The following is a 16,501-nucleotide window of genomic DNA, read 5'->3' on the forward strand; positions in this document are numbered from 1 at the left end:
TCCGCGGACCCTCGCGGGCCACCACTCTTGTCACTCGAGCTGCTCCCTAGTTTCCATTTCCGGGGCGTCCCTGGCCCCGGAGCCTCCCCTCTGCCGCTTTCCGGGCCCCCATCCCAATTCCGGGGAACCCTCACGGTCTTCCCACCGCCACCTGCACTTCCGGCCCCCCACTTTCTCTCTTCCTAGACGCCCTCCAAGCTCCAAAGCCCACTTCCGGCCCCCCACTTTCTCTCTTCCTAGACGCCCTCCAAGCTCCAAAGCCCACTTCCGGCCCCCCGACTCCCTCCGGGCTCCACAAAACGCACACCTCACCCCGGTTCTACTCATTGCGGGTACCGGAGGGGGGAACCCAGCGACCCCCCCACAGCTCCCGCCCAGTCCAGGTCCCTCGGGCCGCGGGCTCCCTCGGCCTCGCCAGTCCACCCGCAGCCCGGTCCTTCCGCGGCCCCGCCGCTGATTCGCGGCGATGACGCACCGCGCTCCCTGGGACCTGCGGTTCCGGCTCCTCCCACCGCCCCCTCCCCCCAACCCCTCAGCACACACCCCTCCCCCAGGCCGGACCCCGCCGCCGCCGGGAGCAGCCGGGCCCGGGCCGATTCGCGGCGATGACGCACCGCGCTCCCTGGGACCTGCGGTTCCGGCTCCTCCCACCGCCCCCGCCCCCAACCCCTCAGCACCCCCTCCCCCAGGCCGGACCCCGCCCCTCGCAACTGCGCCTCAGTCTCCGGTCCGGCCTCGGTGTCCCGCAGTAACTTCCACTCGCCCCTCCCCCCCATCCCCCCCGCCCCTTCCCCCTCCCCCCTCCCCCCTTCCCCTCCCCCGGACAGCGGCGGCGGCTCCTCCGGTCCCTTCAATTGTCAGCTGCGCCGCAGCACCGGGGCGCCGTGTGCCTCCGCCTGCGCCGTGTGCCTCCGCCTGCGCCGTGTGCCTCCGCCTGCGCCGTGTGCCTCCGCCTGCGCCGCCTCCCCCGCCGTCCAACACTTTGCCTTCCGCCTGCGCGGACGGGGTGGTCCGCGGGCCCGGCCCCTCTCCCTCCTCGCGGCCCATCACCTACCCCGCAACCCTAACGCCTGGATCCACTGCCCGCGGCCTGCGACCTCCTCCCGAACCCTTCGAACCCTTCGAGGGACCAGGAAGGGAAATGTGAGGCTTCCCTCGATATCCCTCCAACGGGACCCCTCCCCCGCCCCCTCGGGTTGCGGAACTAGTCAGTGCCTAGAGGTCCTGGGGGAGGGAACAGCACCTCAACTTACAAACCCCCGGAAACCCTACCTTTTAAGGCGGGACGGATGGACCTGGAGAGCATTAGACAGAAAAAAAAACACCTTGTTATTCTCAGGATTTGAGATCTTGCTGTTGGTATTTGTCATGTTTGGCTCAGATAAACTAAAAAATTATCTTAAAAAAGAATAATACAAAACTCCAAAGTAATTAACATTTTTAGAATATAAAGATGTTTATTTAAACCGCATCATACTGATATGAGCTAGTAGTGGAAACAGTCAAGAATATAATTTTGTTCTTTTAAAATACATGACTTTTTAAAAATTGGAGTAATTTATTCTAACAGTAGTACAAAGTACAGAAAGGTTCACACTGGCAGATCGAGTGTCTAGCACCTTTGAACAGAGATACTCAGAGTGCGGGCCCGGGCAGGCCAGGTTCCGACTGCCCAGGTGAACGATCCCGGTGACTGAGGGTGTGCTGATCACAGAACAGTGCGGCCATTTGGGTTTTGCTCAGCTGCTGAGAGCGCCCCAGAGAACGAACAGAGTGGGAAAGCTGGGCACTGAATTCATGGCTGGGGGCTAGGAGATCGGAGAGAAATGTTGAGACAGAGAAAGAGCCCAGGTGGATGAGGAGGTCAGTCAGATGGACAGTCCGAAGGCGCTGACGATGCAGCACATGGTCTAGTTCTCCCATCCCATGGTCATTAGCGCTGCCCCAGAAGCAAGAACTCCCCGCGTGTAGTCCTGCTCCGTTCTGCTACATGCTTATACAGGTCACAGTGTATGTGAATGGTTTCCCAGCTTGGTGAGTTGGCTTCAAGTTTGTTCTACATTTGTGGTCCACTGATTGGCTTTGCTGTGCCGATAGGTGTTGCCACCAGTGGCACTTTCTATAGCCTCTTTCACAAAGTTGCTCTTTCGTCAACAACAAAGTAGTCTCTTCCGCAGACTGGTAGTCTTCCACCTTCCCCAGCATGTCACCTCTGCCGCCTACATGACTGCTTTGAGGACACAGAGAGAAGCCCTAAGGTCTGGCACTTTTTGGCAATATTATCTGCTTGAAAATAATACATGCAGAGATGTATCTGATCTTCCACAAGAAGATGGAAAATGTTCTCTTTGTTGAGATTTCTTATTGAAGCTATTAGTGTTTAAATGTAGGAATTACATCTCTTAGGACCACAGAACGTGACATGATGTTTAAAAGGCACCGGAGAGGATAATCAGCAATGCAATGGACATGAGATGGTGCATCTACCGTCTCATCCTGATCTGACCCTGGTCTCTGGGCGGAAGCTTTGAACTCCTGGTGTCCTAAAATGAGCAGCAGGTCATGCAGAGGCAGCCACGCAAAGGCAGAGTCGCTGAGATGGTCCACACACCAGGGCCTTCCTGGTCCCATCGCATAGGCAGCCTGCAGGAAAGGGCGGGTGTTGGTCCCAGTACTGAGGAAAAACCCTGGGTCCGATCTGGGGCTAGAGAACACCACTCACTCCCCATCTCCAGCCCCGCCCTCACTAGAGTCACATCTTCCCTGAACCTGCCACCCCTGCCCTGAGACCAGCAGCCCGTACCAAGCTCTACCCACCCTTTGCACATCAGAGTCACCCCAGCCCTGACAGATGTTTTGAGCTCAGGACTAAAGTGAGTAATGACTCAATCTGTTCCCTTCACTCAGGTCTGTTGCTCCGTGGGTGGGGGTGGAGTGGGGGTGGGGTGAAGGTGTCTAAGGACCTGGTGGGAGCTCTGATAGACTGCCACAGGAAGGCTCATCCTGACACCTGACAGCTTGGGGAGCTGGGGAGGGGTGCAGACAAACACCCCATTTTTCCTTTTCTCCCAGCCTCTTACCCAGCAGCACACAGAGCTCTCAGTATGACCGTCCAAGCCCTGCCCTATTCATAGGGTCCTCTCAGTGGCTCAGGATCTGGCGTGTGGAGGAGGCTGGCTGTCAGGTGATTACACCAGGGCTCAGCCAGGAATCCCAGGCCTCCTTCTAACCTCCATAAGGTTTGCCTCCCCCCTTACTGGGCCTTTCAGAGCCACTTTCTGTGAACTCCAGCCTTTCGAGTTGGGTCTGCAAGGCCTTCCACCTCTTCCTGGGCTTAGACCCAGGCCACTCTCCTCTTAGCCCCCTGGGTATTCCCCTTCCCCAGGACACATCACATGGCGCCAGCATGCTGCTCTCACCTGAACGTGAGCACTGCCCCTTCCGTGTGCCTGCTGCCCCCACACCACCCATCCTGGGCCCAAACACAGTCTCTCAAACAGAGAACCTGAATCAGGACTGAAATCTCCAAACCCCTTCAGCATCTAGAGGCCTTAAGCCTTGGTGGGAGCCCCTCCCTTTCCCACTGGCATCGACAGTGAGGAGACAGCAGCACTCAGGGCTGAGCTTGTGCAACTTCTTGCTGTGAAATGATAACATGTGTTGGTCTCCTGGTCTAATTTCCAGGAGGAGAAGTTTAAGGGGGGCGGGATCAGGGGTCAGGCTGGGAATTCATCTTTCCCTGTCCTCACCCCAGGCCATCTGTCCCTCATTTCCCACATAATGAAGCCCTCAGTACCTGTTACTTAACGGCCCAGCCTAAGATGCCAACTATGATTGTGCAGGTGAGGATCACAGGGAGGACCGAAGGGATGGGCGTGTTGGTTGTGGCCTTGGACGGGACTGTGGCTGTAGCAGCGGTTGGTGCAGCTGTAATGGAAACACGAGAGTGACAGCCGTGCAGAACCCAGTTCCATGGAGATGCCCCTCAGCCCCTGCTGTCCCAGGTCATCCTATTGTGCAGTTTCTACCCTCCACGTGTGGCAGCCACAGTGCCAGAGCCTGGGGTTGGAGCAAAGAGAGGAGATGGGCGCCGGCCCCTTGGGGCTCATACAGCTAATGGGGGAAGCAAGTGTTACAATAATCACTCCTGCTGGGACAGAAGAGGAGGTGACACCTTAGGGAGGTGGCAGAGAATCCTCGCAGGGCTGATGTGAGGTGGTGTTAAAGGATTTCCAGAAGTAGACCAGGTGAGATGAAGACACATGATGCTGAGAAGAGGGAACACGACAAGGTTAAAGGTCTGGAAGCAGAACAGTGCCCGCAGGTTTGCAGTCAGCAAGAAATCTCCGGTGAGTGAGTGGTCCAAGGTCATGTGCAGGTAGAGACGTGAGGAAGTGAGAAACCCAAGGAGGGATCGCAGAACATACCTATGGCCCTTATTCTCCCAAAATCCATCACCGTGGTGGATGGGTCACTTTCTCCAACCACACACAACACAGACACCACACACTGTGTGAATGTCATTTCAAGGGACCTACAAGTTCATTTCGTCTGTAGAATTACCTTGTGTGCTCAGGGGACACAAAACTTGTTGAAGCCACTTCCTACAGTCTCCAATTGAGGTCCTAACAAGGAGATCGGTCATAGCTCTGTCACTTGCCAATGTTTGCTTCAACAGTATGCCTTCACCGTGCAGCACTGTCCAGTGTCCATTCTTTGTGTCAAAGCGGAGAGATATCTGTCCATTCAGTCCGAACTCCCAGAATGCAGCGGTGAGTCCATTGGATTCCTGCTCACACACCATGCTGCCCTGCAGGGAGAGAGGACCTGTCCCCAGCACCATGGGGAAGAGGTCAGCCTTGGGCCTGACAGAGCCTTTGTCCCCACCTGGTGTCCAGCCCTCTGCTCCCCTCTGCTCTCCTGGTCCTGCTCTGTCCTCTGTGTCCTATACCAGTGATGGCGAACTTTTGAGCTCGGTGTGTCAGCATTTTGAAAAACCCTGACTTAACTGTGGTGCCGTGTCACATATAGAAATTTTTTGACATTTGCAACCATAGTAAAACAAAGACTTATATTTTTGATATTTATTTTATATATTTAAATATAAAATACCATTTAACATAGAAAAATCAACAAAAAAAATGAGTTTGCGTGTCATAGGTTCGCCATCACTGTCCTACACTGACTCCCGAGGCTCTTGGGTGGGATGGACTTCCCACATTTACATAAACACAACTGATCCCTCACCCTACACCTCTGTTCTGCCTCCACCCTGGGTTTGTAAACGTACCGCTGGTTGCAGGAATCTCTGCTCTAATGTCCAGCAGGGTCTTCTTGAGCTCCTCCACCACGTACTGCAGAGCGTCTCTCTGGTCACTCCAGGCCTGCGTGGCGTTCATCTCCAGGACACTGATGAGTGTGACCTTGTGGCCGCCACAGGAATAATGAAGCAAGGTGTTCCCATTGACCTGGCCTTGAATTTCACACCACGGCTGTCCACTAGGAGTGACTGTGAATGTGTAGCCCAGAGAGGGAGCACCTGTGAGGGAGGAACGCAGGGGCGGGAAGAAAGGTAACTAAGGGCCTCTCCCCCATTCTGGACAGCAAGCGACCCCCTGATGGGCGGGCGGTCCTTGTCCTGTTCCTGTGCAGATGGCAGGGGCTCGGCTCCCACTTTGCAGAAGCCTTTAGTGAGGCGGTGGGTGGGGCGTGCTGTCGCGGCTCGGGTGGAGGAGGGGGCTTCGCCCTCTCTCCCATCTTCCTCCAGGTCCCTTCGCCCAGGACTATTTGTGACAAGTCACAGGCTCATTTCCGTCCCTCTTACCTGGGAAGACGCAGCCAGGTATGTAGTCACCCGGAGACTGATAGGCGCCCGCAGAGATGATCGCCCATGGGTCGGGTCTGTGCCCCACCCCCACCGTGGGCTCCCCCCCATTCCATCCCTCAGCTGTCCTCACCCGGATTCAATTTCCCAACTCACAGCGGGGAGCAGCAGGTTCCCAAAGCAGAAGCACGAGCAAGAAGACCGGGCTGACACCTTTAGACCCAGACCCCTCCATCTCGACCCTCAGAAAAAGTGCCAAGGACAGGGAGTTCCACGGACTGAAAGCCGACACAGGTGGTGAGGACTGAGGTGGTGAGGATCTGGCTCTGACCGCTGGGAAACTTCTGGGACTCAGATGCATCCTGCGGTGGAGTCTAGTGGTTTAGTGCTGCCAGATTTCAAACTCTTTGCTCATTGGTGCACTTAGTGGGAGGAGGAGGAGTCGGGGGCGGTGAAGCGGCCCGGCGTCCCTTTGAGTCATTGTGAAAGAAGGCTCCACACATTGCCCTCTGGCTCCATTCCCGGCCCTGCACTGTCTGTCATTGGCCGGTGCCTGTGACCACAAACTCGCATGTTGGGTACCTCCGCTGTGCTCTACGAAGATGTTTCCATAAAGTTGACACCTGATTTCTCATCAGAAAGTCTACAGGCCAGAAGGAAATGGCATGAAGTACTCAAGGTAATGAGAAGCAAGGATCTGAGACCAAGATTACTATATCCAGCAAGGCTATCATTCAAAATAGATGGTCAAATAAAGAGGTTCCCAGACAAAAAAAGGCTAAAGGAGTTCATCATCACCAAGCCAACATTACAAGAAATGCTAAAGGGATTGCTGTAAGGAATTGCTGAGAAGAACAAACACAGAGAGAAACCTGGCCTCACAGAATTAAAATGGCTATAAATAAGTACCTTTCAATAATAACCCAAATGTAAATGGATTGAATGCTTCAATCAAAAGCCATAGGGTAGCTGAATGGGTAAAAAAAAAAATAAAAGACCCAACTATATGATGTCTGTGAGACCCACCTCAAAACAAAAGACATCTACAGGATGAAAGTGAAGCATAGAAAAATGTTTTCCATGCAAATAGAAAAGAAGAAAGAGCTGGAGTAGCAATACTCATATCCGACAAAATAGACTTTAAAATGAAGGCCATCACAAGAGACAATGAAGGTCAATACATAATACTAAAGGGATCAATCCAACAAGAGGCTATAACCCTGGCAAACATATCTTCAACCCAATACAGGTGCACCTATATATCTAAAAAAAATTCTAGAGGACTTTAATGGAGAAATTGACAACAGTACAGTCATAGGAGGGGACTTTAACACCCCTCTGACTTCACTCGACAGATCTTCCAGACAAAAACTTAACAAGGAAACAGAGACTCTAAAGGACACACTGGATCAGATGGATTTAACTGACATTTATAGGACATTTTACCCCAACACAGCAGAATATACATTCTTCTCAAGTGCATGTGGATCATTCACAAAGATAGACCACATGTTAGGACACAAAACAAGTCTTTACACGTCCAAAACGATTGAAATCATATCAAGCATCTTCTCAGATCACAGTGGAATGAAATTAGAAATCAACTACAGTAAAAACACCCACAAACATTCAAACACATGGAGGCTAAATAGCATGTTATTAAACAATGAATGGGTTAAGGGTTAACAAGGAGATCAAGAGAGACATAAAAAACTTCCTGGAAACAAATGAACATGCACCACAACAACCCAAAATCTCTGGGACACAGCAAAAGCCATCCTGAGAGGAAAGTTCATAGCACTACAGGCATACCTCAAAAAACAAGAAAAATCAGCAATAAACTATGTAATCCTACAACTTAAAGAACTAGAAAGGGAACTACAAGAAGAGCCCAGAGTAAGTAGAAGGAAGGAAATAATAAAGATTGAGCAGAAATAAATAACATAGAGACTAAAAAAACCAATACAAAATATCAATGAAACCAAGAGCTGATTCTTTGAAAGGATAAACAAAATTGATAAACCATTAGCCAGACTCACCAAGTAACAAAGAGAGAGATCCAAATAAATGAAATCAGAAACAAAGCGGAGAAGTAACCACAAACACCACAGAAATACACAGGATTATAAGAAAATACTATATGCCAACAAGCTGGACAATGTGGATGAAATAGACAAATTCCTAGAAAAATACAATCTCCCAAAACTTAATCAGGAAGAATAACAAAACCTGAATAGGCCAATAACAACCGATGAAATTGAAGCAGTAATAAAAAAAACCTCCCACCAAACAAAAGCCCAGGTCCACATGGCTTCACAGGGGAGTTTTTCCAAACATTCAAAGAAGAACTAACACCTATACTCCTCAAACTATTTCAGAAAACCCAAGAGGAAGGAACTCTTCTAAACGCTTTTTATGAAGCCAGCACTATCCTAATTCCAAAACAAGATAAAGACACCATGAATAAAGAGAATTACAGGCCAATATCACTGATGAACATAGATGCTAACATTCTCAACAAATATTAGCAAATTGCATCCAGCAATCTATTAAAAAGATCATACACCATGATCAAGTGGATTTTATTCCAGGGATGCAAGGCTGGTACAATGTTTGCAAATCAATAAATGTGATACATCACATAAACAAACTGAAAGACAAAAATCACATGATCATATCAATGGATGCAGAAGAAGCATTCGACAAAATCCAACACCCATTTTTTTAAAAATATATTTTATTGATTTTTTACAGAGAGGAAGGGAGAGAGATAGAGAGTCAGAAACATCGATGAGAGAGAAACATCGATCAGCCGCCTCCTGCACATCCCCCACCGGGGATGTGCCCGCAACCCAGGTACATGCCCTTGACCGGAATCGAACCTGGGACCTTTCAGTCCGCAGGCCGACGCTCCATCCACTGAGCCAAACCGGTTTCGGCCCAACACCCATTTTTGATAAAAACTCTCAGCAAAGTTGAAATAGAGGGAGCGTATCTCAACATGATAAAGGCCATAAATGACAAACGACAGCCAACATCAGACTCAATGGGCAAAACTAAAACCACGTCCCCTAAGAACAGGAACAACCCAGGGATGCCCACTCTCACCACTCTTGTTCGACATGGCACTGGAAGTGCTAGCCATAGCGATTAGACAGGAAGAAGAAATAAAAGTCATCCAAATTGGAAAGAAGAAGTAAAACTCATTTTTCGCTGATGACATGATATTGTACATAGTAAACCCCAAAGACTCCTTCAAAAAAGGACTAGACTTAATAAATGAATTTGGGATGTGGAAAGCCGCTTGTGATGTGTGGGGACTGCGGTGGCTCTGGCTCTCGGGCATTTAAAGGGGAAGCGCAGCAGCCTGGGCGGGGGCGGGAGGGAGGCGGAATGGAAGGCAGGTGGAGGGGACGGCCCTGAAGCACATCACCCACGGCCCCGCGGGACCAGAGGCACTCGTGAGCCGCAGCCCAGAAGCCCCAGGGTGGATGAGACACCACGTCCCCTCCAGCTCCCGCAAGCACCCCCGCTCCATCCTGCGCCCCAATACCTCCCCGAACTCCTCTCTCCACTCTCTGCGCTTCACACTCAGCCGGGGTAGACTTCTGCGGCCGCCACTCCGCACCCTGCCTGAGAAGCTCAGAGATCCTTGCCCCTTTTATTTGAGGAACTCCTTGGGACGACACAAAATATTGGATCATTCAGGACAAAACTGCTCCAGAGGACGGCGGGATGGCTGCGCAGGGAGCGCCGCGCTTCCTCCTGACCGTCGATTTTGACCATCGTGGATGAAAACAGCGACGACTCGATCATATTATACAGTGTGGCCTTGACTTACGAATGTTCTGACTAACGAGTTTTTTCGAGATATGAGCAGTCTCTCGGCGGATTTTTTGCTTTGAGTTGTGAACTAAAATTTGGGTTACATAGGAGCCAGCTTCAGATTCCCCACCGCTAGTTGGCGCAGCGAACGTCACAGTGATTTGACATACGAGTAATTTGAGTTACAAGCTCCATCACGGAATGAATTAAACTCGTAAGTCAAGGCCCCACTGTATAATAAAAGCCTAATATGCTAAATATCCAGTCATCTGGTTGTCCATTCAACCTTTCAAAGCGTAATATGCTAATGATATGCTGAGGCCACTCAACCACTCACTATGACATGCACTGACCATCAGGGACAGACTCTCTGACCGGTAGGTTAGCTTGCTGCTGGGGTCCGGCCAATCGTTCCGGTCCATTGGCCTGGCCTGTGCCCTCTTGCAATCCAGAACCCCTTGGGGGATGTCAGAGAGCTGGTTTCAGCCAGATCCCACAGGCCAGGCCTGAGAGACCCCACTGGTGCACGAATAAATAACTGTATAGAAAAATAGCAGTCTCTACCCTCATGTTTTATTTTCAGAGTTGACATTTAGGAACCTGTAGAGTTCAGATGCAGAACAGAGTAGGAGGAAGAACTAGAAGGTCAAATTGAAAAAAGGAAAAAAATTAGCCCAATATTTCTTGTCATTGAATGAAAATGAGAAATTTAAAAAAAAATTTAGGGTCTGTATCTGAGTAACTTTGAGGCTGAAAAAAGTGGCCTCTTAGGCCTAAAGGCTACCACCACGGGCTGCAGGCTCTTTCACCTCTGACGTACTTACCCCAACAACAGTAGTCACTGTGGGATGCCCTTGAAGCAACATAAGGATTTCTCTTTGCCTTGGGCCTCAGGGAGCTTAAGGAGGCTGGTTATGAGGAGGAACTTTCACTTGTGAAAACAATGGCCCCTGAAGGTATCATCTAACTGAAAATACTAGTTATAATAACTATGAACATTAAAAATAAACATAATATGATATAATGCTAACTAACAATTATGTATGATTTTTAAATTTGACACTTTCGTAGGGAAAGCATTTTATTTATTTTTATTAAATCTTTATTGTTGAAAGTATTACATATGTTCCCCTATAATCCCCATTGACCCCTACACTTTCGTATACATGATTTCCAATGGCTACTGTGGAGTGTGGGGGCTCAGCAATAAGAAAGTGCATTCTTTCTATGTAGAGATGGGTCAGGGATAGGAGCTTGGGGAGACCATGGCTCACCTCCCCAAAGTCCTAACAGACTATGTCCTGCCCAAGAGTCAGAGGCCGGCCTGTTTCTCAGCTTCCTTGATGCCTAATTTCCAAAGGACCAGGATGCCCAGGCAGATGCAGAAGAAGACGGAAATGATCAATATGATGATCTTTGTATACGACAGAATGGTTGAGGACTATAATGGTGGTACTAAAACAAAGAAAAAAACAAAAAAACCCACAAAAGCCCCGTCAAATAAAGAGGACACCTCCCTCAGCAACTTCTTTCCCCAGGCAGCACATGTCGCCCCTGTATTTACTGACTCTTTATGTGACCGTCACTATCGGGTACAGGGTGTAAAGATGAACAGGGGTTGTGCTGTGTCCTCACGGAGCTCATATTGTACTGAGAGGGACAGCAGATGTCTGGTTATCATTCAGTTAGACATGTTCACTGGGTAGACTTTTTTAAGGATGACAAGAGCCAAGGCAAGAAAACTTTAGGGTTTCCCTATTGGGGACGGCCAGAGTGATCTTAGTGGTGAACTGAGCAGAGGTGGGGTTGCAAGCATGGAGTCAGGATGGTTTGCCAAGGGTGATTATGTTCATAGTGAGACCCACACCTGAAGAGAACCCTCCTTCAGCTCCTGTTCCCCAAGGTAATCAAGGGACACACTGCATTTCCAATGACTACATGAAGTATGGCGCACAAAATATACAAGCCCCTCTCAGCAGGTGTGATATTCTGACTGTGGACTAGGCTGCTGGGACACAGGAGAGGGGAAAGGAGATGACTAACTTAGCCTGGGGACATGTAATAAGTTGGTGCACTTGGAGTTAAGGGGATTGTCCTCCCCATGTTGGTAGGCCTTGTCAAATCAGTTGAAGGCCTGAAAAGGAGAGTAAGACTGATTTCCTTCCACCCTCCATCCACTCCCCTCACCCCCCTGAAAAAAATTCAGCAGACTGTCTTCAGAATTCCTGTGCACACTGGTCTCCTGAGATCCAGTATGCTGGCCTACACTCAGGTTTTGGACTTGACAGTCACCATAATCACATGAGCCAATACTTTATAATAAGTATATCTATCTATCTATCACCTATCAATCATCATCATCTATCATCTCCCTCTCTCTCTCTCTCTCTCTCTCTCTCTCTCTCTCTCTCTCTCTCTATCCATTCATCCATTCACATCCTTGTGGTCTGTGAACAGAAAGCCTAGACATGATGGTGAGGAAGAGCAAATAAGGCAGTGTCTTGACCTTGGGGTATTGGAGATTTCAGGATGTGAAATGGGTCAGAAAAGGAGGATTACACACACACACACACACACACACACACACACACACACGACATGGAAGGTTGAAAGCCCTTTTCTGACTTGGTTCCCTGGAAGCTCCTGGATCACAGTGGGCTCAGGATCTATGAGAGTCTGCATACCTCCCATTCCAGGCCTGAGCTGCTTTCTCTCTAGAAGGCCGGGGCTGGCCATGCTGTTGAGGTGGAGGAGGGAGCAGCTGAAAAGGCTGGAGCACAGAAGGGTGAGAAGGGAACAGGACCTGTATTGTGTTTGTTGAGTCATCTATTTCCTTACATCAAATTCTGAAAATCATGCTTTTCTTAAATCCCCATTTTTAGTAACTATAAAACCTTCTCAAGCACAGACTGATACAGAAGTTGTGGTCCTGTGCAGAGAACTTCTCTTCCTGAGCCATAGGACAGGAACCTGTCACACTGAGGTCCCCATGTTTCGTGATGTCCACTGATGCCGATACATTAGTGTGTATCTCCTACAAACCAGGACGCTCTCCAATATCACCTCCACACAACCACCAAAATAGAGTGCGCATCAACACGTTACTGCAATCCAGTCCTCGACCCCATTCAAATTTCAACAGTTGCTCTGATAATGTCCTTTAGACTCAAAGGAACTGATGGCTTTAGGAATTTTTTGTTTCCTTGATACTCAGAAGATGTGGGTTATGGTTTACTTGCCCTTTTTCTTTTTTTTAAAATACATTTAAAAAATATATTCTATTGAGCTCCTACAGAGGAAGGGATATAGTTAGAAACATCGAGAAACATCGATCAGCTGCCTCCTGCCCACCCCCCACAGGGGATATGCCCGCAACCCAGGTACGTGCCCTTGACCGAATCAAACCCGGGACCTTTCAGTCCGCAGGCCGATGCTCTATCCACTGAGCCAAACCGGTTTTGGCTACTTGCCCTTTTTGTTGGTCTGCAAAAATGTTTAAATGTCTGTGCATACATTTAGACTTATGTGGCTAATATTATTGTACATCAACCAGTAGTCCTCAAATATATATCTGAAAAGTTTATTTCATTAGGCATTTTGGTTGTTTCATTTTTTGAGAGTTCAGGTTATTTTGCCTTCAGTAGGGAGAAACAGAAATCTTTAAACCACATTGAAAAATATATTCTACTTCAGTAGTGCATATTATTGTTCATCCTTTGCTCTGACACATAACACTAGAACAAACAACCACATACCTAGATGCTTTTGGTCCACATTTGCCAGCCTGGAAGTAACACTGGCACTTCTGAGGAGCAGGAGAAACTCTCATCCACTATCAGGATGTGGTGACATACACGTATGTGAAAGGAGTGATTTAATTATTCTCCTACTAACAATGCAAGAGAATGGCTGGCATTCCATTTCCTGCCTATCACTCCTTACAGAGATACTGACATTTTGTCAATGTTATGGTGTGCAGGGTATCCCAGTTTGTTTTATCTTGATGATTTGGGGCACGATCTTTTTATTTTCATTACTTTTTGTTAATCCTCACTTGAGGATATTTTCCCATTGATTTCTAGAGAGTGTGGAAGGGAGGAGGAGGGACAGAGAGACATCGATTGGTTGCCTCCTACGCACCCTGACCAGGGTTGAAACTGAGGTACATGCCTTGACCAGATCCTTCATTCTGCAAGCCCACCCTCTATCCGCTCAGCCACACTGGCTGGGGCTCTTTTTTGTTTTTAATTCTCACCTGAGGACATACTATTCTTAGAGAGGAAGAGAGAGCGATAGAGAGAAACATTGGTGTGAGAGATTGGTTGCCTCCCCCATGCACTGAATACACTGTTCAACACCATAGGTGCCTCCACCTGGAGTGAACTTCCAACCCAGGCATGGGCCCTGACCTCTCCATCCATAAGACAATGCCCAACTATCTGAGCCACACTGGCCTGGGCACGTTCAATCTTTTTACAGGCTTATGCACCATCTGTGAATGGCTCAAAGCATTTGCCCAAATTTAGGAGAATTAGACTGATGCTTATTATTTGTAGGAGTTCATTACATGCTCTGAATACTGATCCTTTGTGGGGAAATACAACTTTGAGAATTCGGGATGTTTCTGCTGTGAAGACTTACTTCTCACTGAAGGAGGTGAGTAGGGGGAGGGATCACAGGAAAGTCGCTGTGTTGGGTGGGGGAATTGGAGAAATCATAAGATTCTCATTGGTTAAGTCCCAGAACATTTGTTTGCATGCAAAGCATCAGGGTAATGTTTGAGACCAATACAAGATGCCTGCTAACTGAAGAGTGACTCTTACATTCTCTGTTTCCACAAGAAGTTCTAGCAGAATCACTGGCAATATTTACCCCTAACATGGAGGAACAGTGAAATGCTGTGAGTTCTCTACTGGGTTATAAAACAAATCTCCATATCTCAAACAATTAGACGTGGAACTGCCTTATAACCCCATGATTCCACTTCTGGGAATATATTATCCAAGGAAACCTGAAACACTGGTTGGAAAGAATATATGCAGCCCTATGTTTATTGCAGTGCTACTTACAATAGCCAAGATTTGGAAGCAGCCCCACCAGTGTATGAGTGGATAAAAACACGTGGTACATTTACAGAATAGAACACTACTTGGCCAATAAAGGAAGGAAATCTTGCCCTGGCCTGTGAGTCTCAGTGGTAGAGCACTGGCCCGAGCATGGAGGGGTCACAGGTTCAATTCCTCGGTTGCAGGTTTGTTCCCTGGCTCTGGTGGGGGCGCATGTTAGAGGCAACCAATTGATGTTTTTCTCATCAATGTCTCTCTCTCTCTCTCTCTCTCTCTCTCTCTCTCTCTCTCTCTCTCTCTCTCTTCCCCCTCCCTTCCACGCTCTATAAAAATAAATGGGAAAAATATCCTCTGGTGAGGATTAGCAAAAAGGGAGAAGGAAGAAATGTTACCTTTAAAAAAAATTTTCTTTTTAGGGAGGGAGACAGCAGGGGCGGTGGGAAGTCCACTCTGGACGATCCACTGCTATTCCCCCCCCCCCCCCCCCACACAAGCTCACACGGATGTGTGCACACGGGTACAGTCCTCCTCCCGCAACTAACCAGGCAATTACCCTGCACCTTCCGTGGGGAGAAACAGGAACTCCGCCAGACACATGGGCCTCCTCGCCGCCCCGTCTGCACGGGTAGGAGCAGCCCTTCCGCGCCCCTCACCACACGGGGACCCACTCCCCCCGCGCCTCCGAGGATTTCAATGTCTGACTTATTCCCCCCCATGGGCGCGTGTTTTTAAGGCGTCAGGAGTTTCTCCAAGAAATGGAGGCTTTCGTTCCCTTATTCTGAGGAAGCGAGCGACCCGGAGGCCAGGACGTGGGGTGTCACCGCTCCGCTCTGAGCTCCCCTCCCACTTGTCTCTGAGCGAGAAACCCACGCCCTGGGAGAGGGCGGCGGCGGACGAGGGGAGCTGAGCCCACAAACGCTTAATACGCTTCCTGGAACCCACATTATCAATTAATGGCCGGCGCCGCTCTGAATGCTACTGCGGGCGGAGGGACAACTGGTCCACCTCTGCCCCGCCCCCCGAACCCCAATTCCCGTTCTGGCCTTTTTACGAGGAGGCTCCGCTCCTCTCGGCAAGTTTCGGGGCCTCTTTTCCTGCCCCCCGCCCCCCAGCGTCAACTTCCCACGACTAACACCGCCCAGCGCGGACCCCGTGTCCGCCCCCCGCCCCCCGGGCAGCAAACCCCCTACTGCGGCCGGAGTCCCTCCGGCCTCTCCTCCGCGGACCCTCGCGGGCCACCACTCTTGTCACTCGAGCTGCTCCCTAGTTTCCATTTCCGGGGCGTCCCTGGCCCCGGAGCCTCCCCTCTGCCGCTTTCCGGGCCCCCATCCCAATTCCGGGGAACCCTCACGGTCTTCCCACCGCCACCTGCACTTCCGGCCCCCCACTTTCTCTCTTCCTAGACGCCCTCCAAGCTCCAAAGCCCACTTCCGGCCCCCCACTTTCTCTCTTCCTAGACGCCCTCCAAGCTCCAAAGCCCACTTCCGGCCCCCCGACTCCCTCCGGGCTCCACAAAACGCACGCCTCACCCCGGTTCTACTCATTGCGGGTACCGGAGGGGGGAACCCAGCGACCCCCCCACAGCTCCCGCCCAGTCCAGGTCCCTCGGGCCGCGGGCTCCCTCGGCCTCGCCAGTCCACCCGCAGCCCGGTCCTTCCGCGGCCCCTCCGCTGATTCGCGGCGATGACGCACCGCGCTCCCTGGGACCTGCGGTTCCGGCTCCTCCCACCGCCCCCTCCCCCCAACCCCTCAGCACACACCCCTCCCCCAGGCCGGACCCCGCCGC

The 16,501-nt window shown here is 50.2% G+C and overlaps 1 protein-coding gene across 1 annotated transcript; it reads right to left on the bottom strand.

The window, feature by feature from the left end:
• Positions 1-1,433: 1,433 nt before the first annotated feature.
• On the bottom strand, positions 1,434-6,059 carry LOC308517005 (UL16-binding protein 2-like; the record flags this gene model as incomplete). Its single annotated transcript, XM_081088049.1, has 5 exons — positions 1,434-2,643; positions 3,797-3,927; positions 4,564-4,827; positions 5,291-5,539; positions 5,981-6,059. 4 exons carry the CDS (start codon positions 6,057-6,059, stop codon positions 3,800-3,802), a joined length of 720 nt encoding a protein of 239 aa, XP_080944175.1. The 3' UTR covers positions 1,434-2,643; positions 3,797-3,799.
• Between the last annotated feature and the right edge of the window lie 10,442 nt (positions 6,060-16,501).

This window comes from Myotis nattereri (assembly GCF_964212035.1).
Source record: "Myotis nattereri genome assembly, chromosome: 3".
Taxonomy (NCBI): Eukaryota; Metazoa; Chordata; class Mammalia; order Chiroptera; family Vespertilionidae; genus Myotis; species Myotis nattereri.